This window comes from Lissotriton helveticus, chromosome 11, assembly GCF_964261635.1.
Source record: "Lissotriton helveticus chromosome 11, aLisHel1.1, whole genome shotgun sequence".
In the NCBI taxonomy this organism is placed as follows: domain Eukaryota; kingdom Metazoa; phylum Chordata; class Amphibia; order Caudata; family Salamandridae; genus Lissotriton; species Lissotriton helveticus.
In genome coordinates this window covers 732,067,374-732,094,168 of record NC_136072.1, presented here as the reverse complement: position 1 = coordinate 732,094,168, position 26,795 = coordinate 732,067,374, and the positions used below count along the sequence as shown (strand labels likewise).

The 26,795-nt window shown below is 43.4% G+C and overlaps 1 protein-coding gene across 2 annotated transcripts in view; it reads right to left on the bottom strand.

The window, feature by feature from the left end:
* DPYSL2 (dihydropyrimidinase like 2) overlaps window positions 1–26,795 on the bottom strand; it is a 422,636-nt gene that overhangs the window by 62,207 nt on the left and 333,634 nt on the right. For both annotated transcript variants that reach the window (XM_078666613.1, XM_078666614.1), the window contains exon 7: window positions 18,561–18,629. In XM_078666613.1, the coding sequence (XP_078522739.1) occupies window positions 18,561–18,629 (69 nt within the window). The remainder of the gene's footprint in view (window positions 1–18,560; window positions 18,630–26,795) is intronic.

Here is a 26,795-nt window from a genome sequence, read left to right as displayed (position 1 = left end):
TACTAGAGCTCAGAGACTGCAAATGTGCAATCATGCTCCAAGAAAGAAATTCAGACAAAGTGCAGAAATCTAAATGCTGTCTGCATGGGATGCATACATTTGACGACAGAAGCCAAGACCACCTACAACAAAGAAGAAGCTTCCATGGAAGTATGGAACTCTTTACAGAAATTAATCACTGCACAACCCCCATACCTGCCTACACTAGGGAGGAATCCACAACCAGGAAGAATTTACCTCTTTGGAGATGTGATTTACCAGCACAGAAACATGACACACTCAGTAGATCCACCCAACCCCCACAGCAACCCCATGTAGTGATGATATCAAGCGCTAAGATCCCCGAAGATCATGTTCACATGAAAATATCATCAGTGCTGTATTTCAAAAGTTATCTAATGGAATATAAATAGGTAGTTAAATGAAATTACTAGTTAGGTGTCTAGCATCCAGAAACAGCTAATCCTTTCTTAGGGTCATTAATGGGGTAACCATCTGAACCCATTGCTTCTTTTGATGTAGCCTTTGTATCATTCCAGAAAGTCTTTTAATGGCCTTTTCATCAGCCTGGCAGCATTACTTTGTAACAAGTTTTTTATACTTCAGATTCTTACATTATCATATATAAAAACAAAAGACACCTTTTGCAGATTCTCTTGTTTAATTTCTTAAGTTGTAGAATAAATTCCCCTACAAATCACATTTTTCTCACATTTCTGTGTGAGGAAGTTGTGGGATCACCAGGCTGACACAAATTTTCTACCACCCCGCCTTCCCCCAGGTCTCCTGATAAAAATGGTACCTCACTTGTGTGGGTGGGCCAAGTACTCGCAGCAGAGAAAGGCCAAAACGTATTGTGGCGACATCTAAATTATCTATCACAAAACGACCTTGTTTTGCAAGGTGGGCACCGGCGTTTTTGGTCCCTTGCTCAACTGCCATCTAGTGAAACCTACAAAACCCAGGCATGTCTGAAAACTAGACACCTGGGCAAGTCCAGGGAGGTGGGATTTGCATAGATCCCACAAAGTTTTACAACCCAGAATCCCTTTCAAACCTCAATTTTTGCTAAAATAAAATTACATTTTCCTCACAGACATAGCTCAGGTGGCTTTGTGTGACATTTTCATAAGTTCAGTGTAATTATGAGTGACGTTTAAACGACTATGAGTGACACTTTCTCGCAAGACGACAGCAACATATAAATATCAGTAATTACACCCATTTGAGCAACGAGAAACTCTAAGATCTTACAACTGCTGCACAGGACCACAAATGGAAGGGCACTATGGGACCAAACTGTACCAAACAGGATGTGAGAGGCCATACTGCCTGCTAATGAGCCTGACCGCCCACAAAAAACAGGATGGAGCTCCCATGGGTGGATTTAAACAGAATCAAGCGCCTCATCCTCCCTCTGTATGAACTTAACAAACTGTGCTGAGAAGCCCCAGAACGAACTAGCAGAGACAGCGTATACCCCCTCCTGTACCTTGTGACCCTCAAAGCCACCTTCTGACACAACTGTCACCTCATAGATTAAGGCTTTTAATAATAAGAAGTGACAATCAGGCCTGGTCCGGCTCAAATGCTGTACCAAAGTCTCTCAGTCTGCACATTCAAGCTCCTCCAGTAATAAGCAGTAGGGAACGGTGGCAGAGTTCCCCGACCCGCTAGTGCTACTGAGGTGCCTAATTTGCGCTCTATGTTGGGCTTGTGTATTTTAAAGTACTATCATTTAATTTGCTGCTATTTTAAAATTGAAATTGAAATTGAATCGAATTGCTGCTGATTTTAAAAATTAAGAATCGGAAAACTGAAACTGCTAGCTTTTTAGCGCTAGCCTGCACTTGAGTAGCACCATTGTTTATATCTTCTCCATAACCTGATTCAATAGGGGGGGGGACAATACCTGCAGGACAGCTAGGGAAGCCTGGACTCGATCTTCATTCCTGACCTCCCCGTTCCGACGAGGTAGTACCTTTGTGCGGAGGGCGGGTCAGGTGAGAGCCAGGCACTTCCTGTGGATCACTGGAGCGGTTAGCGCTCTAGTGGTTGTATCCGAAGGGCTATTTAGCCCTCGCCTGACCCGAGCGCGCAGCGATCGCGCGCAGGGGAGCCGAAGACACGCCGAAGAGTAGCCGAAGAGTAGCCCGTCTGCGACAGGACGGGGCCAGGGGCTATGGGCTCTACTCAAATGGACCTGGATGCTCCCAGGAAACATGGTACCTGGTACTCAGCCCAAGCATTAAAAGATCTGCATCCAGTACCTTTGGTAGGTTGTGCTCAGAGCTCCTGGCCATGCCCCGAAGGCCCTTTCTCATGTAGTTACTGTCACTTTCAGGCATCTCTCACTACTCCTTCTATTGGCAGCAAAACAGGAGAAATCGTAGTACCTAATGGCCTAAAAAGTTTTCTTCTAAATATCCGGTCCCTTCCCAAACACCATCTTGAATTCTGGGACTTGTTAAATACAGTGAAACCAGATATCTGTTTCCTAACGGAAACCTGGTTGAAGCCACATACAGTTCCTGTCATCACGTTGGGGGTCCCCTTGGGATACAAGGTCCTCAAACTTGACCGTCCAATTAAAATGGAAGGAGGTATCGCCTTGGTTTATAAAGAGGGTCTGAAGATCTCTCTACTTGAACAAAGAAGCTGTTCCATGATGGAAATGATGATTTTTAAGATCAGTTCCTCCTCGAAAACTCACTGGAAGGGAGCACTAGTTTATCGTCCTCCGGGACAGAGTGCGGGCTTCTCACTTTCCTTAATGGAATCACTGGCTCCACATTTTAAAGCTAAAGAAGATTTCATTATTCTCGGAGATTTTAATATTCATGTAGACCTTCCTAATCATCCAGATACGTTTTCCCTGCTTTCCGATCTCTCATTATTGGGGCTAGCAATACAGAATACTGGCCCCACACATATAGGGGGGGACACACCCTGGATTTAATTTTTTCTAACTGCCCCAAAATTAAATGCCGGTTAACGATACAAGTGTGCTGGTCAGACCATTTCATGGTTGAATTCTCCCTTCTAGGCCTCGACAAACCAAATTTAAAACCCCTTCCTGCCGTTTTGCGAGGACAGTGGCACAAAGTGACATTGGATGAGCTACAGAGGGTATGGAAGGAACCCACCATCTTACGGACAGATAATGTGGAATCTGGTCTAACTAAGTTCAACATAGCCCTCTTAGAGGCGGTTGAACTGTTGGCTCCCTTGAAGCTACATAAACAGTATCCCACATCTAAACAAGAGGTGTGGTATACTGAAGAGCTCAGAGTGGAGAAACAGGGGTGTAGAAAGCTCGAAAAAACCTGGAGAAAGTCTCACACGGAAGAAAGCAAGAAAGTGTATTCAGAAGCTTTGGCTACCTATCATAAAAACATTAAGTTGGCCAGGAAGAATTGTCTCACTTAGCTGGCTGAAGCAGGTAATTCTTTCAGAGAACTTTATAAGATACTACAGTCTTTTGTGAAACCTGTGGCCTGTGAGAGTCCTGATGACTTTTCCCAAACTCTGTGTGATGACATCTCCCTGTTTTTCGAGAATAAAATAGAGCTAATCTATGGAAAAATTACAAAGGCCGCGAAATCCAACAGCATTGTTGCTAGCACCCCCCCCTATGTTATCAACGTATAACGCAGCCTATTGACTGTTTCCAGAGGTCAGTCAATCTGATGTCTTATTTCTGATCAGTCATATTAAAACTGGATCCCCCATGGATCTCTTGCCTGCGAAAATGGTTGCCTCTTTAGGTAATCTGTTTCTGCCTGGTATTCAAACTGTGATTAATCTCTCCCTTAAGGAAGGGCAAGTGCCCCGAGAATGGAAGAAGGCGGTAGTGAACCCTTTTCAAAAGAACGCAGCCCTGCCATGGTCAGACCTTTCCAATCTCCGCCCCATTTCCCTTCTGCCATATTTAAGCAAGATGACCGAGAAGCATGTGAACACCCATTTGTCTAATTTCATCGAGGCAGCGGGAGGTCTTGACCATTCTCAATCTGGGTTTAGACCTAACTACAGCACCGAATCAGCCCTCCTCTCCGTGACAGATAACATCAGGATGGCAATGGATAGTGGGGGCTCTACGATTCTGGTGCTGTTAGATCTGTCCGCTGCCTTTGACACGGTGTCACATGATATTCTTCTCGGTCGTCTGCAGAAGGTGGGGATAAGCGGTTTGGCTCTGTCCTGGCTTGAGAGCTTTCTCTCGGGCCGCTCACAAAGTGTCCGGTTGGGCTCCCATCTTTCCATCTCTAGGGAGCTCATCAAGGGAGTCCCACAAGGCTCATGCCTAAGCCCTACACTTTTTAATGTGTATGTGGCTCCCTTGGCTGACATTGTGAGAGAATATGGGTTCACTCCAGTATCGTATGCTGACGATACCCAGCTTTTGTTTCCATTCCAGACCCTCACACCGGCAATCAAACATGCATTCGCCGCAGGTATGAGAGGAGTATCTGATTGGATGGCCTCCAATTGCTTACAATGTAATGTGGGCAAAACGGAGGTCATGCTTTTTGGGGAGGCCCCCCTCCTGTGGTCCCCTGAATGGTGGCCACCGGATTTGGGACCAGCTCCCTGCCCCAAACAGATAGTGAAGAACCTAGGGGTACGACTTGACCAGGCGTTGCTATTAAAGGAGCACGCAAATCAGGTAGCTGGTTCCTGTCTTCGGGTTATCGGACTCCTGAAGCGCGTGTTCCCGTTTCTGGCCGACAGCTACAGGAAAACGCTGGTTCAGACACTTGTGGTCAGTAGGTTGGATTACTGCAACGGGCTTTTTATATCTGCCAATGAAGAACAGCTTAGTAGATTGCAGGTAGCCCAGAATACGGCGCCCAGACTGGTTCTTAATGCTCCAGCCAGGTCTCCTTCACGCCCCCTCCTGGACAAACTTCACTGGCTGCCCATCCGGCAGCGGGTTAAATTCAAAGTTTGCTGCATAATACACAAAAGCCTTTTTGGCTCAGGTCCCAAATATTTGGCAGAAAAATGTAATCTCTATAAACCTGGCCGTCTCCTGCGTTCTAGCAACCAACTGCTGCTTCAGATCCCACATGTCAAGAGGGCAAGACAGGGTGGTCGAGCATTGTCATACAAGGGCGCCAACCTTTGGAATACTCTGCCCCACCCTTTGAGGCAAACCACCAACCTCCAGGCTTTTAGGAAATCACACCTGTTCTTGACATCTTAAAATTTGCGCACCTTATGCTTCTGATTAGAAACCTTGGAAGAACATAAGCGCGGAGATACCCCTCAGGGGGTCGAGTCCTGCGCTATATAAGCACATAAATAAATAAGCACCTGTGTCTGACCAGAGCTGGGCTGGCCGCTGTGGAGTATTGCCTTTACCAACTGCAGCAGTTCACAGGTATGTCCTCTGAACTGGCCACTGGCCACGGTATGATTACACCTGGTTGCCTTTTTATTGGCATGAGGAGTATTTTATTGCCTTTGCAAAAATATTGAAAAGTACCTAAAGCGGGTATTTTTCCCTCATTAGTACATACGTTGAACAGTAAAAACAAGACGAATGTACTTTGCAATGTTCTGGAGCGCCAACTTAATGATCACTGGCTGCTAATTAATGTAAACAGACAGAAAGGGGATTTATAGAAACAAATACACTTTTTAAGGACAATTTTTATAACATTGTATATCATGTTTGACTCTTAAATCTTACAACGAGGTGAACAAATGGCGGGTGTTTCTTTGGAGAAGGAGGCAACCCTACAGGCATCCTCGTTGCAGGTGGCAGGGGCACTATTGGAGGTTGTCTCTTACTGTCTTGGAGCTCAGGACAGTTGTAAGTCACCGCAGATCATGCTCTTACTGCCCTCACTCATGCAGCTGGTGAGCTGCTCCAGGCAGAGGGTCTCTGGACCGAGGCAGAGAAGTTAGACTGCTGGCCAAACAGATTTCAGTCACTCTGCGCTCACTGACCCTGGCAGAACCAGACAGGTGTGCCTCGGCCCCTTCGCAAGGGGGCAGATGTTTAATTAGTCAGGTGGGGCGCAGAAGTGCCCTCCCTTCAACACTTGAAGAGCTGGGCATATGAACTTTGCTTTCATCCGGTAGTTTCAGGCCTCCTACCGGACGGATGCGATTGCCAGTGCCGCAGCATGGGAGGCCGGATGACACACTATTTAGGACATTTTACACCAAACATCCTCATTGTCGTGTCCGATATCAGTGATACTGAGTCATAAAACACTGACACTTTTGGCATGAAGTCTGCACATTATTTTGTCTAATAAAAAGCCGCACTAGGTATGGTTTTGTTTGAGTTTCAAATTAGGCTCACTCTGACCACTGATCCTTTCATCGCGCGGCAGTCTCCGAATACATATCACAGATCATGCACGTCCTGTGCTGCCTGGAGAGGTCGACTGTGTTGATAGTCTGTGTAAAACGGTTCGTACGGTACTTAGAGCAGCACTGCAGTCTGTGCATGTTAGACTAAATGTGCAAATCAAGTGTCTGTGGCAAGTGCGGGTTGTGTGTCATGCAGGCACTTTGGAATTTAAAGCATTACACCGCCAGCGTGCCTGGAAATGGTTTTATGCTCCACACTGTAGGCACACTTACTTTAGCAACAATGGCCGGTGCCACCGAGAGAGCTACACGACCGCCTGGTTCACCTCTCTCTGCGCCTGGTCAGGTCAAATTAACAATCGGGTGACCTGATTGATGAATATGAGCTTTTACGTGTATTTTTATTTACGTTAGTCACCGCTCGTCCCTCAACACCCCATATAAATTACACACGTGTCCCTTGGAGGTGACACAGACGGTAGTGCTATCAAGCTAATAATTAATTAGGGCAGAGAGATTATACCTCACAGGAACTAACTTACTTTGAGGAGACATGCGGCAATTCATAAGGTCTGTCTCGTGGCCATGGTAAATGCCGGCCAGGAATCCTAAGGCTCAGCAACAGCACAAGTGCAGAAAGACAATCACTGGTGTGCCCTGCGCTGCTGAAACACGAAAGCGGACGCTGGAGTCCGCATTATCTCTTCTCAGCAGCCAGGTGACGGTTCCCATTGCTGGATCGGCTAATTAAATTAAAATAGACGCCTGCCTCACACACATCCGGATTAATCCCGCCCCCCCATGGTGTGCCGTGACTGACAGCAGTAGAATCCATCGACACTGCTGAGACTAGGGCAGCTCCTCCCCCCCTAAGTGGCAACAGTGTGGACTGTGTAAACTGCGCGCCACGATGGCGCCACAGCCAATATCGCCGCATTGTTGATACATTGTAGCGCCGCTCTGACTCAGCCACCAGAGCTGAGAGGAGCAGATGGTTTAACTATTTAGAAGCTCAGCCCAGCAAGCAGGCTCTCTCGGGAGCAGCAAAGAACCGGTGCACAGGCGCCGCTGGTGGCGCTCGCTGGCAGGTGGCAAAATGCATGACAATGCATTTCAGTGCGGTGATGCGGATCATCGCACTGAAATGCTTGAGCGTCACACCTATTGCGTGATACTTGACAGGACTGCACAGTTCGGTCTGGGATCACGGCGTTTTAACCAGTTTAACAAAGTTTGAGGTTTGCAAGGGATTCTGGTTAATAGAATCTAGTTAGAGTCAGAGAAGCCACCCCATCCTGAATTCCCCTGGGTGTCTAGTTTTCAACAATGTATAGGTTTGCTAGGTTTCCCTAGGTGCCGGCATAGCTGGGTGCAAAATCCAGCTAGGAACATTGCAAAAAAGGGTCAGTTTTCACAGGAAAAATGTGATGTGTCCACGTGTCCACGTTGTGTGTTGGGCTGTTTCCTGTCACGGGCACTAGGCCTACCTACACAAGTGAGGTACCATTTTTATCAGGAGAATTAGGGGAACACAGAATAGTAGAACAAGTGTTATTACCAATTGACTTCCTTTGCATTTCTGCCTTACAAATATAAGTCATTGTGTAAAAAATAAGTAGTTTTAAAAAATGTTCTCTAATTCACATGCTTGTACAGGTACCCACAATTTCGGAGATGTGCAAATAACCATGGCTTCTATGCTCTATATTTTGTTTCACATTTCGTAAATATTTAGGTTTCCTTGGTGCCTATTATTCACTCTATATATTTTACCAGATTAATTGCTATATACCCAGTAGAAAATGAAAAACCGTTGCAAGAGGCAGCTCAGTTATTGGCTTTGGGTACCTCGGGTTCTTGGTGAACCTACAAGTCCTATATATCTCCACAATCAGAAGGGTCCAGCGGACGTTATGGTATATTGCTTTAAAAAATCTGCCATAGTTCAAAGAAGTTACAGGTGAAAATGATGGCACAACTGGCTGTTTTTTCCAACTCAATTTCAATATTTTTTATTTCAATTGTTAGTTTCTATAGAACAACCTTGAAGGATCAATGCAAATTGCCCCTTACTGAATTTAGAACTTTCTCTACTTTTCAGAAAAGTATAGTTCTCTGGGATCCATTACTGCTTTCACACCCTTTTCTACCACTAGCTGGAAGGAGGTTAAAAGCACAAAATATAGGAAAAATAGGCTATGTCCCAGTAAAATGCCAATACTGTTTAGAAAATGTTGGTTATCTGACAAATGACTGCCTGTTCTTGAAAGCTGGTGATTTTGGCACCACAACCCCTTTGTTGATAGCTTTAGCAGGGAAAAAACAGACACCTTCTTCAGCAGCACTTTTAGTCAATATTTCCTAAAAAAACTCAAATTAGATATATTTTCGACAATGTCTCTGTCCCCTCCAGGGGAATCCACAAACCCTGGGTACCTTTAGAATCCTCAAGAAGTTGGAAGAAAGGGACACAAATTTGGCATGGATTCCATATGTGAACAAAAAGTTACAGGGGCCTAAGCGCGAACTACCCCAAATAGCCAAAAAAAGGCATAAAACAGGGAGGGGGGGGGGGAGGCCTAGCAGTGAAGGGGTTAAATTCATCAATTACAAATTATCTTCTCAAACGCTATGTACACTACTGAGAGCCAACAATTTAGAGCATTCTTTCAGGAGAAGTTCTGAAAATGTGTGAAGGGACAGTGCTAATCAGTACATTCTGGGATGGGCATATCTTCAGGGCAAAAGACAACTATAAAACACTGTTCTTGTGAGAAGAATCATGTGATAATTTCTTTGATTCGCCACACCATAAGCTTTTCTGCTAAAATTAACTTGATTACATACAGCATTAAAAAAAGCTCCTCACGCTGCAATGGCTAAAAACATAGTAAAAACTAGAACTGATTGCGAATATGGCATGAACATAGTTATTAACGCTGTTTCCACTCCACAGGTCATTTAATAAATAGCAAATATATCTGAATCAATCTATGGATTGAGACAGCCTTGTTATTTATTTATACCTGTGTGAAAGACAAAATTGTCTGCATCTTGCACAGACTGGAATAAAGATGGCAGATGAGTAATCCAGCACCGGTATGTTATTGAGGATGTGATTAACTACCAGACTTAAAAATCTTTAAATAAATTATGTCTGGTTGTGGACTAATATGGAAAAACCCTAAAACTTGACAAATTACCCCTTATCACATCAGTCACAGCAATGTTACTGAATTGATATCCTTTAAAATGTTTATCATAGTCCGCTTCCAAGAGTTGTATGTTTTGTGAATGCTCTACCCTTAGGTTATATATAGCCCAAGCTCCAGGAGAAGGGTGCATTAGGAGTCATAGAGACAGCACTTTCAGCACTCCTAGGTGCTATTAGAAATTTAGAGTCATAGAAGGCAGAATTTTCCAAACTAATAAGAGAGAGAAAGAGAAACATTTTAAAATATGTGCAAAAGGACAATACCAGTCATTCATCGCCATCACATTTTTCTTTCATGTAACTCCCAAAAAGTTGACTTTTCAACTGATAACTAACTTACTTTTTTAAATGACTCCTGATGATATGCAGATCTATTTTCAGTTCCACTGTGCCTCTAGGTGGTGACAAAACATTCACTTCTTCACATTTAAATTGGCTTTGTCTAAATCAAGCAAAATCCTTTTGTCCCTAGTTTTTGTACGTACTACTGTGACAAAGTCTATGCAATTGAATAAGTGGGCCAAAAACTCCCAGTACACCAAAAGCCATGCTCTAAAGTATCTACATTGGAATCCAAATTAAAACGTTATCATTTACATGCTAGGATTTGAGATACCACAATATTCTACCCCCACTGCTATCTTTCTAGTCCTGTGCTTTAAACAGTCATCTGGTCCCAACTCTGATTAAGAAATAGAATCTATCCATACCCTCCGAATCTCATCCTGGAAAGGAATTTAATCCATCCCTCGACAAGAAAATGTTCTCAAAATATGACAACAAAAACGTTTTTTCTCATTATACTCACCCCATTGAGATTAACCCCCACAGTTGACATGATTCTGGTAAAATGTCCTGACTATCCATAGTGCAAAATGTAGTAGTCATCAGCACCTCTGTTTTCATAAATTAATTTCCATTCTATGGAAATATCCAATTCTAAGGAATCCACGCCTGGAATTACTTGGTTGAGTAAATACTTAACGACCAATTAGAAATTATTCTTTTCATTTATCTTCCTCATTGACCCTTGAGATGAATGGGATCGAACCATATTTAACCTGTGTATCAAATCCAACGTATTGTGTACTTGCCAGGTCAGTGTGAGTAAATAACCATACAAAGTATGTGTCATTTTATTTTGTTTTGTCCCCTATACGATGTTCCTAGGTACAAGTTTTTAAAACCTGTATTGCAGAAATCAAACCTTAGAACTCACCAGGAGGGTTTGACCTATATTCAGAGCTTGGTACATATGGATGGTCGGTGGGAAGTTCTGAACTTTATGAGGAAATCACTGGTAATAAAAAAGAGATATGAATGGCTTCCCTCCTGTTAAAACTCTATGGCCAGGCTCAGAATTTAATAATGTAAACATTGACAGGAGGACGCTTTTGGGTTTCCTAAGATAATTTTTATAGTCTTATCTCCCCTATATGATAAGAAAAGGTTACCAATTAGGCGCTGTCCCACAGTTGATTTTAAGAATATATGAATTTTGAATTTGAAAGAATACATGTTTCAATTTTATCCCGATTGGAAATTTTCTGTAACCTTGTAATAATGCTACTCGAAGAAATGTGATATTATGCTTTATGACGTGCTTTTATGGATTCACACAAATCCAAATAAAGGTTTTATGATGAAAATGAGGATGATGATGACCCTTGAGTGAAAAAAATAAAGTAGGAGTAAGGCACTGTGCCCTTTTTTTCTACATCGGACAAATGCTCTCCACTGCTTTGAAAATAAAATGCATCGCCCACACTTCCAGAACTTCTGCCACTCGTAAGGCAAGAATGTAGAAAAGCTTTGTATTAACCCATAACTATCAAAATAACATATTTCTTCTTTCATAGATTCAGGGTAGAGTGGCATGACCAAGATTATAAAGTCTTTGGGCCGTATTTAGATCTTGATTGATGGGTTACTCCATCACTATGGTGACAGATATCCCATCACTGAAATATAAATCCCATTATATAAAATGGGATTTATATTTCGGCATACAGGATATCCGTCACTGTTGTGACGGAATAACCTGTCTGCCAAAATCTAAATCAGGCCCTATGTCTTTATATGAACTAATATATCAATGAGCTCATCCCAGTTAGTTTACCAGGTCTTATTTGATCTAAATGAGGCATATTGAAGCCCTTTTCCTGAAAGTCAACAAGTACGCAATTTAATAGTTACAAAAGGGGAATAGCCTATTTGAAATATACAAATTTCACAAAGCAATGTCAGCATCAGTAAAATGTAGAATTTTGATATCAGTTAAGTGATTTACTTTGATTGTGTAGTAGAGAGGTATGCTAAAAATAAGTGTTTGTCAATACCATTGTGTAAGAAATTGGGTTGTTGTTTGACTGGGTGAGAGCCCTGGTCAAGCAGCAACCACATATCCTTTACAGAGTGAGGAACAAACCAACCTTAAATTAACTTGTGCTCAACCCTCTGGCAGCTTGGCACAGAGCAGTCAGGCTTAACTTAAAGGCAATGTGTAAAGTATTTGTGCAACATTTCAAACAGTAATAAAGTGAACACAACAAACAAAAAGGATCCCACACCAAGTTAGAAAAACAATACTAAATAAAACGAGGCCAAAATTACAAAAATCCAATTAGTATAACTGGAGATATGCAATTTGAACGATTTTAGGGAAAATAGTGCCAAAAAGAACAAATCGCCAACTGTGGATATCTGGTCGGGCCCAACTGGGATAAGGTCTCAAGTTCAGGCCGACCGCAATGGAGCGCAGGCCAGCTACTGGGACCCAGTTAGGCCCACAGTACACAGCACCTTAAATCCTGGTTTGCAGAGCACGGCAATGATCCATATCAAAAATGTGTTTTGCAACTGAAGCAATGTGTAAGCTCGGAGATTCAAGGCTGAGATGCAAGGACCTATATTGTTGCCAAGGATCCTGTCAACAGAGCTTGAGAAGTGAAGTCCGGCGTCAAGAATGTGGCATGCAGTAGGGGTGAAAGTCGGTTCTGAGGAGCTGCGAGGCTGCGATGCAGAGTTCAGCATAGTCATCGAGGGACACGAGGGTCTGCGCTGAGGATGCGCAGCGGCGGTTCCGATGGGGCTGTGAAGGCTATGAGGGTCCAATCCACGCAGCAGCAGCGATGCATCGGTTCTGTCTGGTTTGTGCCACGCAAAAAAGGAGATGCATCAATTTTGCTAGATCCACAGAGGCTGGCAGTTCACCTTGAGCCCACTTCCTAGGGTCCAGGACTGGGTTGGGACCACTTGGCAGGGAAGAATCACAGATGGCAGAGCCCTGGTGTAAGGTTGTTGGAAAGCCTGTTGTGTCCCTGAGGCTTCAGGTCAGGAGGCCAGCCAGCGAGCCCTTGGAGTCACTCTGGTTTTCTGTTCAAAAGATGCAGGTCCAGTCCTTCTCACCCAGGCAAGAGGGCAGAAGCCAGCAGAGCAGAAGTCCTTAGGAGCAGCAGTCTAGCAGAGTGACAGTCCTTTTAGCAGTACTCCCTGGCATAGTATCCACAGGTCCAGAAGTGTACTGAAGAGTAGGGATCCTAGGTCCAGTATGTATACCCAGTTTTTCCTTTGAAGTTGGGGGAAGCTTTTAGAGGCATGCCTTTAAAGTATTCAGGCGTCCTGCCTTTCTTGCCATGACACCAGACTAACTACAGGGGAAAGCAGCCCTCATGTGGAGGCAGGACACATCCTATTCAAGTTTAAGTAGGGCTTTGCCCAGCTCCTCCGTCCCATCCTGCTAGTGATGGTCTCTCCAGTAACACAAAAGTTCCCCATGGTCTATGGCTGTCTAGGAGGAATACACAAAGCCCAACTGTCAACTACACCCAGTCATGTGACCAATAGACATGCTGCAAGCACAAAATGCCTAAGCCAAGAAAATGCTAATTTTCAAAAAGTGGCCTTTTCAAAACAGAAATTTAAAATCACACTTCACCATAGGTTCGGATATTTCATTACAATTCCAGAGACACCAAACGTGAACTGTTCACCTGTTCCCATTTGGAAATTACACTTAAAATATGTAATAAGTTAACTCTAATGCTATCCTATGGAAGAGGTAGGCCTTGCAGTAGTGAAAAACGAATTTAAGAGTTTTTCGCTATCAGGGATGTAAAACCTAAAAGTGCACACCCTATTTTTTAAATGCATTGCACCCTGCCATCTGGGCTGTCCATGGCCTACCCTAGGGGTGACTTATATACATAAAAAAGGAAGGTTTGAAGACTATGAAGTTATGTCTGCGAAACTTTCAGAGTAATCAAAATCGATGCGCCACAAGGTGAAATTGACTACCTAATTTCGATTGAGGGTAGGACTGTAGTTAATACCTGCTCCGGGTTTATGAAAAGGCTTCATTTACAGAAAGAAATGCACTACATCAGAACTGTGTTAGTGACAAAATACAAATTTAAACTTTAAAATTATTAAGACACTATTCAAATGATGTACAGTTAGCAAGAAGAGAATATATGGATAAATTGTGTTTGAAGGTTTCAGCTTGGCCTATTCAAATGTTAGGCGCAACAACTAGAACAAAGGCAAAGCGCATCGATTGCGGCTTTCAATGGCTCCGTAGACGCTTTTTTTAACCGAAGCTTGACACCACATTGGCCTGCCATGATAAAGTATGCACGTGCGTGCATCCTTACACATGCACACATATGCATCATTGAGCAGTGGGCATTTTGTTTTCATTTCAATTGACCAATATAAGACAGTGGGCACACATCTTGGAGTGATAAATTAAAGAACCATAAAAAAGTGAGCCAAAGTTGTTTTTTTTGTAAAGAAAATTTGTAAGTACTGGGTCTTCAAATAAGAAAATAAATGTGACACGCCTGGGCCGAGGAGGAAAATAGACACTGACAAGCATTAGAACAACAGGATGGCGAGAGGGCCAATGGATGAGCAGCGTGGGAGAGTACCTGAACAAAAATACAAAAAAAAAAAGCTAGGAAAGGAACGGGTCTGCAAACAAGAGAATAAAAATTAACGGGAGGGTGGAAGAGAGGAAAAAACATGGCAACAAGCATTAGGAGAAATGGGCGGTGTGAGGGGAGGGATCAACAGACGAGCAGGGTTGGGGAAATAGAGAAATAAACAATACAACAAAGCTGAGGGTAATGAGGAGGGGCATGGCAAGGGTGTGTGAGACAGATATGAGCAGAGAAGTAGCACACAGGGAGCAGAGAGCAGGAAAACACCAGCACTCCCATGGAATATTGGAAGCAAAAGAAAAGTAGTTTACTGTTGAGGAGCTGTGAAAGGATACCTAATCAAAAGGATGGAAAAAGAGCTACGCTCAAGAGACAGGACAAACACAAGAGGAAGGAAAGCCATCAAATGAGATGCAAGCAAATGAGATTGACAAGAAAGCCAACCAATGGTAAGCAACAGGCTGAAACAAACCCCAAAGTACTTACTGCTAGTGTCCACAATACATGAAATGGACTAAAATTCTTACAACTATCTCTGCCCTTCAGGTCAGAAAAGAGATATAATCTAACATGCCACTTCTAATGGCCATCAATGCGACAGCAGAATGCAGCTTACAAAAATGCATGTGATTGTAGTTATGCTTTAGGCTTCACCAGTTCATGTGAATGCAGTAAAATAGGCTCCAGTATAGCTCATAACCTGTGCCCTGAAACAGTTCTTCAGCTTAGAAGGCACTGTAACCGTGCAAAAAAAGATAGTAATAAAAAATATCTAACACTCTGCATTGTTACTTATAGTTAACACTTTCCGATTCTCATAGCTATCACTTTGCACCTCCTCTTCTGGGTCCCTTTCGAAAAAACAAAAAGAAACATATCCACCAAGGTACACACATATAATGTATACACACATAGAAATTGTGATTTTAGTATTTATTATCTCCATTAGTACACATTTTTTAATTAATATTCTTGGAAATAAATGTGAGAAAGTAAAATTATTTCAGTTTTCCTATATATTGAAAGGATATCTATTCAATGGATACAAACCAAAGAATACAATTAAAATAACACTTCAGACTGATGCCGACTGCACGGAAGGATGAATCAAGAATGTTAAGAGTGGGAAGTCTATCACTAACAATACCAAATAAGCACCCAGAGTACAGGCCATTGATAAGATGGTTTTATCACTCAGTGTGATAGTACGGAAGAAGACAATGCATGACCAATAAAGCCCTTCACTTCAATACCCTGAGATATCTGGCTCAGTGGTTGGGACTTTCAGGTGGCCACAGATTTTCCAGAAGCTCGAGCACTCTACTGCTTAAACCACAGAGGTACCCAAAAAGAAAACATACAACTGAGCCTTTTCTGGAATTACCCCGATGATCTGGAAACCACTGCCCTCAGAAACCAAGAAAGAAGTGAAGTCTTTGCTCATCAGCAGATTTTTGCCCTAGATCCCAGCATCTCTGCCCCCTGTGCTCCAGTTGTTCTCTTCCACTACTCGCATGACGATTGCTTGCTGTCATTGTTTTGATTACTGTGTTATTTAACCCGTGTACCGCTGCCGAAAATCCGCTGCGGTGCGGCGGCTTTGAAGAGTGGGAGGGGCTGCGTCGGCCAATGGACGTGCGCAGCACTGCGGAGGTAGTGCTCGCGACGGTCGAGAGAAGCAGCGAACGGGTTAATGTTTTATTGCTCTTAACTTTGCATCTATTGGAGAACAGTATCTGTTTCCACTGCCTCTGTCCTCTGTACATGTGTAAAGCACTCTGATTACCGCATGGGTAACGTTCACGCTATACATAAATTTCCAAATAAATAAATAATGAAAATGGATTTCTGAGGGCAGTGATAAGGGGCTACATTACTGATGATCCCCGGCCCAAATGCTGAGACAGAAACCAAAAGGAAGTTGTTGCTCAACTAGCTTCAATGTACCCTAAAAGTGTCTCCCTCAGAAACACCAACAATTGGTATAACTCAGGCTGGCAACATCAAACTAGTTCTAGTCCTAGACTGCAGAGGTGAGGAAATAGATCCCTAGTGCAGAGTAGAGTTTAAAATAGGATTTCAGGGCAGCCTGAGCCATGCATTAAATACGGAGAGGTGACTGGTGAACAGAGAATCAAGGGACTCCCTAAGAAATCGATCTCAAGACAAGATAAGAGAAGCAGGAAACCAGAATATGAGGATATGGCCACACACGATTTGGTGAGAGGCAAGTAGAGATAACAGCCATCCGGGAGACGATCCTCAAAATCCCAAGGAATGTCGAAAAAGCACTGATAGCCCCTGCGGCCCATTTGGAAGTCACTGAAACTAAGCAGCAGCAATTGAAGCACAAAGACAACGGACTGAGAGTCACATGGAGAAGTAGATACAACACCTGAATATATTCTGCCAGGAAAAAACAAATGCAGTAATGAAACGAATATTTTTTTAAATAGCTAAAAAGTAGCTAATGTGAACATTTTGGGATTTCCAGGTACACCTGAGGAGATGTAACTATGCTGTTTAGGCTTTTCTATGAAACATTACCGCATTTCGGGGGGGCGTGTACGCGAGCATAGTCTAGCAAGGTCCAGACATAGTGGACGAAATTTGGGGTCCTTTATATCTGAACAAACTAGTTCAAGGACTTAACCCAACACTGAAGCCCATCAAATTTAAAATAATCTTTGGATACCTGAAATGGATCAACTATAGAGGGAGCATTTGATTGGACCTTCGTGATTAAAATACTTGAGGTGCAGGGTTTTGCCTGCTTACTAGAGATTGTGTATGTTTGCGTTTGGAGCCCTAAGGAGCCCCGCTCATCCAAATTGAAGGACACAAATCTCTGAGCCACCCCAGGAATTTAAGAGGTTTTTTCGTGGTGCAATACAAGAGACACTATTATATATGTTTTTGTCTTTTAGAAGGTGGTTAACATCAAGAGAAATCCCACCGAAACGCGTCGAAGCCTTTGTGTTTTTGACATACGGTTGCATTCAAGGAACTTGTCTATGTCCAATAGAGGATGAGGGTTATAGACATTGGAACAAACAATAGAACGAATTCCATATGGAACAACCAAAATAAGATGTGATTAATAGCTTGCACTTTTAATTGTTTGTCTCTCATTGTTTGATATATGTATCACATTGTGTTTTTAATGTATTGTAAAGTGTTGAATTTACCTGTACTTTCATGTCTTGATCTCTTTTTAAATAATAACATCTTTCTTTAATGTATATCCCTATAGTATTATATGTATTATAATTGCCTAGTAGGGTCCTTGCTCTCCAATTGAGTGTGTATGTATGGTGGGTTGTGTTGAACACAAGGGAATAGACAATATCCGCAGCAGCTGTGAACTGTCCGGTCTTCCCAAGAGAACTTTGCTTTTTGTTTAGGCTATTTTTTGACCATCAAATGAGCCTCATTTACTGAAAATAACTGGAGAAATCCATTTGAAGAAGGTATACTTCATTAAGGTCTCCAAACAATGCTAGTGAGGAAGGCGAAGGCATGCTTATAGTTCTGCTTAAAGTCCTGGGGATGAAAAATAAAGCTCAGAAGAGTGCAACATTTAAGAAACAAGACGTGAATTACCGCAACAGGGGTCTATTAATGGTCTCTGACCTAAGCGCTCAGACTAACCAAAAAGAAGAAGTTACTGAACTTCTTCCAGCCAAAGAGCACTACTTCCCTTGAATGTAACAGCAATAGTGTGGAGCACATATATGCTGAGAGTGGCCTCAGATTTCACTCAAGATGAAGCAGTAAAGTAATTTGTAGGTTAGCTAAATGTAGTCATGAATCAGATTGCATGTAAAACAAGGGGAATGACAGTGTGCTGTTCCTTTTTGTACACTGCACATCCCAGTCTAATACTGTGCTATGGGTTGCTATGTGGATCAATAAAGGTATCATAGAGGGGACCAGAGTGTTACTAATATCAAAAATGTTAAGCAGTTTTCAATTCTCTCACTGCATAATACAGCTCGAAAAATGAAGGCGCTAGACAAAACTGCAGGATAAATTTGAGTTTGAAACATTGCAAAGAAGCCAAAACCAAGGCTCACCTCTTCTGGACGACTCAGTGCATGTCCTTCTGGCCCAGTAATGCCCAGTTCCAGGATTCTTTGTTGTTCCTAAATGATAAAACACAAAATAAACCGAAACATGAATTAGTAGCAGCGAGGTAGAGTTGGAATGTTGTCTTATCGGAAGTGCTTCAGCATGGTGTATTCTTCAGCTCACTTCCATCCCAAAAATTAGAAATATTGATCTGATGCTAATTGCTAGAAATATTATTTATGTGCTACTGTAATATTTTTTATATAATTATAAAAAACCATCATGGATGCAGTCACACAAAAACTGGAGCATATGCGTCAACACGTGTTTTCCAGCAATGGCCAATTAGCCTGGAAATAGAATAGGTTAGGTATGCAAAATCTTCTCCTGCAACCTGAAGTATCACTTCCCCCACCCTTACTTTCCACTCCCTTTTCTACTACTAATCTTTATCACTTGGTCTTTACTTTGCAAAAACATATTTTATGCTCTTGTTCTCTAAAGAAAAAAAGTAAGATACTATTAAACGTTTGGCTTGGTTACTCTAGGAAAACAACTAATTCATAGATTAGGCAAGTACATAATATTGAAGCTAAGAAATGTTCCGGCTGCTGAGGTCTCCAAATAATTATAGTGAGGATGGCAAAGGCAAGATTATGGTTCTGCTTAAAGTCCACCTAAACATCTCACCGCCTTCCTTCTTCGGGAACAAGTAGGCATCCAGAAGTGTGCCTAATCAAACCCCATTTAGAGTAAGGCAGTTTTGATTCTTCAACTTGACAAGACATGTGACTTGAAGTTGTCGACCACACCCCGGGTTCCAAAACAAAAGATAAATCTTTAGGGGTCCAGATTTAAATAGCTTTTGGTGCCACATAGACTGTCTTCCAAGGCAAACATCTAGTCCTCTTGCATACTCGAGCTTTACTTGGCTCGCTCCAGACTTAGAGTCTGATATTGTACAGGCGCTACCCCACGGCTATCTTGTGCAACACTTGGACCGAGGGAAGGGAAGGGGAGGAGGGATAGCTATCATTCACAAGGACCAATTTTCATGCAGATTTCACAATAGCCCCCTATTGGATTGTGAAAACGTACACTTCAGCATTCAACTGTTCCCTTGTAAATCACTCTCAGGAGTCCTCATCTACCGTCCCTGGGACAATTCTGCAGCTCCCTCCTGGAATTTTCCACGGCTATGGCAAGCACCTTACCTAATCTGTTAGTCTTAGGGGATCTTAATATTCACTTCGATAACAGCAACGATAACACCGCCTCAGAATTGCTCTCAGATCTGGCTACCTATCATCTCCACCTAAAGAACGACTTACCGACGCATACTCTGGGACACTTACTTGATTCTATTATATGCAATATTGACGATCTTAAAATAAATGTCCCGATCCCTTTGCCTTGGTCGGATCACCTGCTCATCCCCTTCAGGTGGGAGATGTCGACCATCTCTCCTCCTAACCAACCCCCCGGTAGACAGGCTCGTCCCTGGGCCAAACTTGACACCGAAAAATGGAAGCAGGCCCTGGAACTTTCCATGCCAACTCATCAAACTGACCCCGTAATAGCGGATGCGGAGTTTTCTTCCTGGATTGAAAATTCTCTCAATACGATCCTCCCCAAAAAACCACACCTGAAACCCCGTAAAGAAATTTCCTCTCCATGGTTCACCCAGGAGACTCGCCTTCTGAAAAAACTCTGTAAAAAGGCAGAAAGAGTGTGGCGGAAAGACTTCGACCCCAATAGCAAGAGGGACTATAGAATGGCTATTCTTAACTACAAAAAAGCCCTGAAAGACGCCCAAACAGCTTTTTTCCAGGAGAAAATTAGTACCGCCTACTGCTCGTCGAGGGAGACTTTCCGAATCGTAAAACAACTCTTAAAAACACCTGAGCCCTTATGATCGACTGACCTATCGGACAACCACTGCAACGAACTGGCCACTTATTTTGATCAAAAGATTCAAAATATACTTCAGCAACTCCCCCCGCTTACCCTCACGGACTCCTCAACTATGTCCCTATCGCAGATCCAGAACCACAATTTGAAATTGGATAAATTCACTCCCATAAGTAGGGACTCTTTGCCCCCCATTCTGCAATCACTTAAGAGTGGTTCCCCGTCTGACCCCGCTCCAGTTAAAATCTTAAAACAGGTAGCATCTACCATTCTTACGCCAATGGTAAACCTGATTAATGCCTCTCTAGCAGATGGATCAGTGCCTCCTAGGTGGAAGAAGGCAAAGGTCAGAGTCCTGCTTAAAAAACCTAATCTAGATCCCCTCAACCTTTCCAATTTTAGGCCCATCTCCCTTCTCCCGTGTATGGGGAAGTTGACAGAAAAATTCATCAATGCCCAGCTGTCTAATTACCTGGAATCAAACGAGTTACTCAAATCTTCACAGACAGGTTTTCGCCCAGGCCAGGGAACTGAAACAGCGATGGTGACGGTTGTCGAAGAGGCCAGGAAGATCATGGATGCAGGGGGATCAGTGGCAGTGATCCTCCTGGATCTAAGCTCGGCCTTCGACACGGTCAACCACCAGATCCTGGCCCAGCGGCTCAGAGAACTTGGAATTACAGGTGTTGCCCTGTCATGGTTGAAATCCTTTCTTCACCACCGTACATTCCAGGTGATAGAGGGTAGCTACATCTCCAAGGAGACCCCTGTACGTTGCGGAGTGCCACAGGGCTTGTCCTTGAGCCCTACGCTCTTCAACGTTTATATGTCCCCTTTGGAAAATATTGTTACCCCACATGGTATCAAACTTCTGACGTATGCGGATGACACCCAGCTGGTTGTCTCTCTCAGTCAGCAGGATAATCCTACCATCGACCTCTATTCCTGCCTGAGAGACAGTCAGCTGGATGGATAGATCTCACTTGAAACTTAATGGTGACAAGACTGAGATACTGGTGATGGGGAATCAGTCCCACTTTCGTCCGGACTCTCTCTGGCCCCCATGCATGGGCAGACATCCTACCCCAAAATCCGAGATAAAAAGCCTCGGACTATGGTTGGACCAAAAACTTACCATGCACACCCAAGCAAGGAAAACAGCTGGAGTCTGTTACGGTCTCCTGCGCTCCGCCCGGAAGATTCTACCTCTGCTCCCTTTCCAATCGAGGAAACTCCTGATTCAGGGCCTCATCTTGTCAAGGTTGGATTATGGAAACGCACTGTACCTTGGCGCACCGCGGAAAGTAACAACTAAACTCCAGGTAGTGCAGAATGCGGCAGCTCGGATTCTTACCAACACCAAGAGTCGGTGCTCGGCCAAGCCGGCCATCAGAGCGCTACACTGGCTACCCGTTTCGGAACGAGTGCAGTTTAAGGCACTCTGCCTAACGCACAAAATTCTCAACGGCAAAGCCCCCCCCATCCTCAAAGATCTGGTTATTCCATATACCACCTCCAGATCTCTTCGATCTTCTAATGCTCACCTAACTTTACCACCCAGGATTAAGAGAGCACGATCAGGAGGTCGGCGTTTCTCCTATAACGCCTCCAAATTGTGGAACTCCCTCCCTCCTGATCTCCGAGCTCAACCCAACCTTTTGACTTCCGAAAATCTCTGAAGACCTGGCTGTTCCCGTAAGCTTCCCCTCATGACTCCGCCTGTACTTCTGTTCAGCGATGGGACGCTCACGGGCAGCCATGCGCTCTAGAAATCTTCTAACATTTAACATTTACGAGATAAGCAAGAGATACAACTGTGTGGTTATGTATCCAGTGCAACACAGTCTGTGCAACCTGGCCTAAGTAACCCTCAGAGTCTGTCTTGTTCCCAAAACTCCCAACCTTTATGTCAATGCCTCTGAAGAACTCTTCAGTTAAAAGCGGATACTTGATGTCTGCACCCCCCCCCCCCCATCCCCGCAGTAAGCTCTGCCAAATAAGGCTCAGCACACATTCATTGAACACAGAGTGAATGAATGCTGCCCCCTTTCATTCAGATGCCTCAACATTCAGTACAATATTTTCTAACATATTATCAGAGACCTATGCAATCTGAAGAGTAATCAATATAATGATCTTCAGCCTGAAAGTGCAATAAAACAAGTCATGTTCCTAGTATATTAATCACAGGAATAATCTGCTAGAGTACTGATAAACTGCAAGTCCTCTCCACTGGATAACCAATCAGGATTGATTAAAAGAACTCAGAAATTCAGCAGCGCAAACACCCCCAGAGCCAAAGTTATTACTTTCAGGCAGGATAATTGATTAACAGTCTTCCTCTGTAGCAGCTATAGCTTTAGATAATATGTTCAATCCTACTATGTAGGGCTTCTATGTTAGGGCAGCTTGCAAGTTTCTACCACGCACACATGGAGACGTCATACCATGGGTCACACAAACTTTTATAGGGGACCTTCTCCCTTAAGCATCTTCTGTGTTTTCCGAATTAAACCCTTGCCATCTCATCAATTTCGGGTTTTCTAAAAGATGTTCTCATTACCAGGTAAACAAGGGACCACCACTGTTCTCTTTTATACCCATATATCTTTTTTTATTCCCCGCCTCTTGTCAGGTTTCTTCCAACTCCAGGCATCAGTCATCCTGCCTCCCTGCTCCATTTTGCTCCCACATCTTTCCATCCTTTCTCAATGACATTTTGTTGCATTGTCTTTGGTGTGCCCGATGCCACTATGCCTCCCTGCTCGGTTTTCTTTTCAGCTACCACTGGATTAATGTCAATCAAATCCCCACCTGAAAATGGAACAGTAGCAGATGTATAAAGCAATAACTACCATTCTCTGAGGGCAACCAACTCCAACCCAAACTAATTATAACAATTATTAACAGCAGTTAAAAGGCACAAATCTGGGAGTCAGCAGATGTGCTCCCTTGAACATATTCTGGACAAATGGTTAGCATACTTCAGCAATGGAAAATATCACAGCTTATCTCTAGAATACATATGTGTGACATATTATTGGTGGAGTACCACAGATAAATCACATGGTGGGTAAAGAGATCTTGAGGACTGGCCCAGTAGCTTAAACAATCTTTCGTTCTACTGAAAGAGCATGACTTAACGCAAGGCCTACAACATGAAAGTTTGTGTAATTGAAACGTGATAGACTAAACAGTGTGACACAATATGTATCCCAACTAGGATGAAGAATGGTGCACTTCGAATTATTTGGAGCCAGGCCAAGACTGATATTCCTTTGGCTACTCAACTTCTATAATAGCAGTGAGCAAAAATAAACATTAACGTTGGTGGCACCCCAAGTAACTCCACTGGCGGAATCGGCTTTAACTTTTTCTTCTTCACTAAAATTCAACTGTTCTGGGCATTCCTGTTTCCAGTATCTGGTTACAGTTTTCAAAACTTGTTTATAGCAAATGAATTTACTTGCAAGCCTAATTTCTCTACCCAAGACCTGCAGGACATATAGAATGCCACAGCCAGGTTTCCTTTTTGGTCTGCATATGTTTAAATGTGCCTCTTCCTGCTGGTGTGCACTGAAGAGCTCTAAGTGAAAACATCCAGTTTACTGTGTCCTTATGTTATTCACCAAGCCTCCTAAAATCTTATCGGGTTTTTTTCCATTACTGTAACAAGAGTGGTACATTAAAAAAATAAGTAAAATCGTCACACAGGGCGAGGAAACCAACAACGTAGAATGCAAACCCATAATCTAACTGTAGACCAGGTATCCATGTAAGACCAGCAAAAAATCAAGAAAAATGCCACGAACAGTGGAGTATAAATCTCCAAGAACAGACACAGCAAATGGGCAAGTAGTTAACAGATACTACTTAACTTAAATGAGGTACTTGAAGAAGACAGCAATCAAGAGGGGAAATGGAGAAGGAAACAAGCTCCCTCAATGGTGAGGGGTAGGAGAGCATCTACACAAGTGGAAGCAAAATAAGATGGACTTCTGTCCCAAGCGCATTCCAGGCCAAGTCACAATAACCCGTCCTTACAGGATAAAAACCAAGGAACCCCCATTAACAAAAGCAAACAATAGGGATTGAAGTCTGGGGGGGCCTCAAGAGGAAGTGGCCTGGCAACGGAACATAGGGGCCTTCATGAAAAATGTAGCAGGGCAAGGTACATAGAAGACACCTTAAGTGTATGGATGCATTTGGGTCTGCAATCTTTAAGAAAAGAGCCTCAAACTACTCCAAATATCTGCAATTTGTCATTAAGATTATAAATAAAGCTCTCAAAGCATGCCAGGTCATACATGTTGTCCTACCATGTCCGTAATGTGGGAGTTAGAGTTGATTTCCATAGTCACAGAATTGCCAATTTGGTCACCCCTAGAGCAGTGGGGAGCCATTAGCAACATATTGAGTTGCAGGGGAGTTGCGCCAGCCGGGCAGTCAAAGGCCTGTCTATCCAGAGATCTTTCCTCATATGGTCCCAGATCTGATATCAGAAGGCTATCCGTCAGTCACATTCCCATAAAATATTAACTATATCGCAGTCTGTTAGGCCACAACTCCAACACCATCAATCCACGCTAAGATGGGCATTGTGTAACCCTGTTGGTGACCAGTGCCAACAGTGGAGGATCTTAAAAAGCTGCACTTATGGCGCGGTTGCCGTAATCATTTATTATAGTCCGCTAGTAGAGTTCCCCAGTCATCCTCCAACAATTGCATGTTAAGACGAGTTTCCCACCAGGAATGCAGTGCTATAGATGTGGGAGAGGAAAAGTAGGAGTCCAGCACTGTGGCAAACAGCCCTGCAATAATCTCCCAAATGTTTTTCAAAGTGTGGATAAATTGATTAATGGGCAAGTTAGGGAGGTCAATATGCGCATTCCCCATGCCATTCGATGGGGGGTGGGACAATTGATTGTATCTTCATAGTTGGGAGGATGGAATGACAAATTCCTGTCTCAAGTCGGGGAATGATTAGATGGACCCGTTAGAGACCAGGTCATCAATGTGGTGAATACCAGAGTAATCCAAGTGGACCAGTGAATTTCCTCCCAACTGACCATGATATCCACATTGTGCCAAAGTGGGGCTTTAGAGTGAACACATCTCAGGATTTGCACCAGCCTGGGAGTCCTACGCCATGTATACTGGGAAGTGTGAACGATCAGGTTGAGGAGAGGGATAACCAAAGGTCTCGAAATGTAGTAAATGTCAAGGTATGCAGTATATGATGCACAAGCAGCACCCATAAAGGTATGGATATGGAAGCGGGCAATCAGTACACAGAGTAGACAAGCTGTTGTGCCAACCAGTATCCTTCCAGGTGTGGGAGATATACCCCGACCGTTTCAGATTCCTACAATCTAACTTAGGAAAGAATTCCAGAACTATCAACACAACACAAGACTTCAAGCCACAATGCCGCAGCCTCTTCCAACACTGACGGCAATAGACAAAATGTTGAAACGGACTATAGGGGTGGTCACCAATGTAATTGAAGACACCGAAAGAAGACTATCCCTCCCACCCACAATAGGCCCTACAGACCAAGGCTTAGATTGCTCAGTCATTGCTGTGGACCCTACGATCCTTGATTCTTATCTAACTTCCACCTTCGCCGAGCTCCCCTGTGCACAGGTCCCGACTGAACCTCCAATAGTGGATGATTCATCTCTAGCTCTAGTGGAGTCTCTCACCAACAAAGTTGATCAATCCTGTATCCTGCCCTCTTCCCCTTCTGTGGCTAAATCAAAAACCGGCAGAGTGGCTTCTAAGAAAAAAAAAGGATAATCCCACTAAGACTGTAACCACGAAGAAACAGTCTAACCACAATTTGGTAACCCCATTTGACCACCCTCGGCACCCACCTACAGGGATACCTTGCTGGATTACCAATATGGTGACGGATCTTCAGAATAGTTTGGAGCAAATAATTGCATCCCATATTAAACCCCTGGTCTCCAAGCTAGATAGGATAGCATCAATGTTAAATAACAAGTCTATGGGTACAACTAAACCACACATTCCCAAAGCCAACCCGCTATCCACTGTTCAAGATAGTGTCTCTGTAAAGTTACCGTGCCCAGACACAGCTAAATCTACTACCCCGGCAGACTCAGATAGAAAGCTAGGTCCGGCAACTACTGTTGTTAAAAACACAAACCCTGTACCTATACCCGTGCCCAAGTCATCAGGTCCTAAAACTTCTCCCGCCATGGGTCAGTCTGCTAGACCCAGCCAACATCCCAAGGAGGGTAAAAACACAGTACAAAAAAAAGCTACACCAAGAACTCTCACATCCAAAGTAACATCTAAACCTC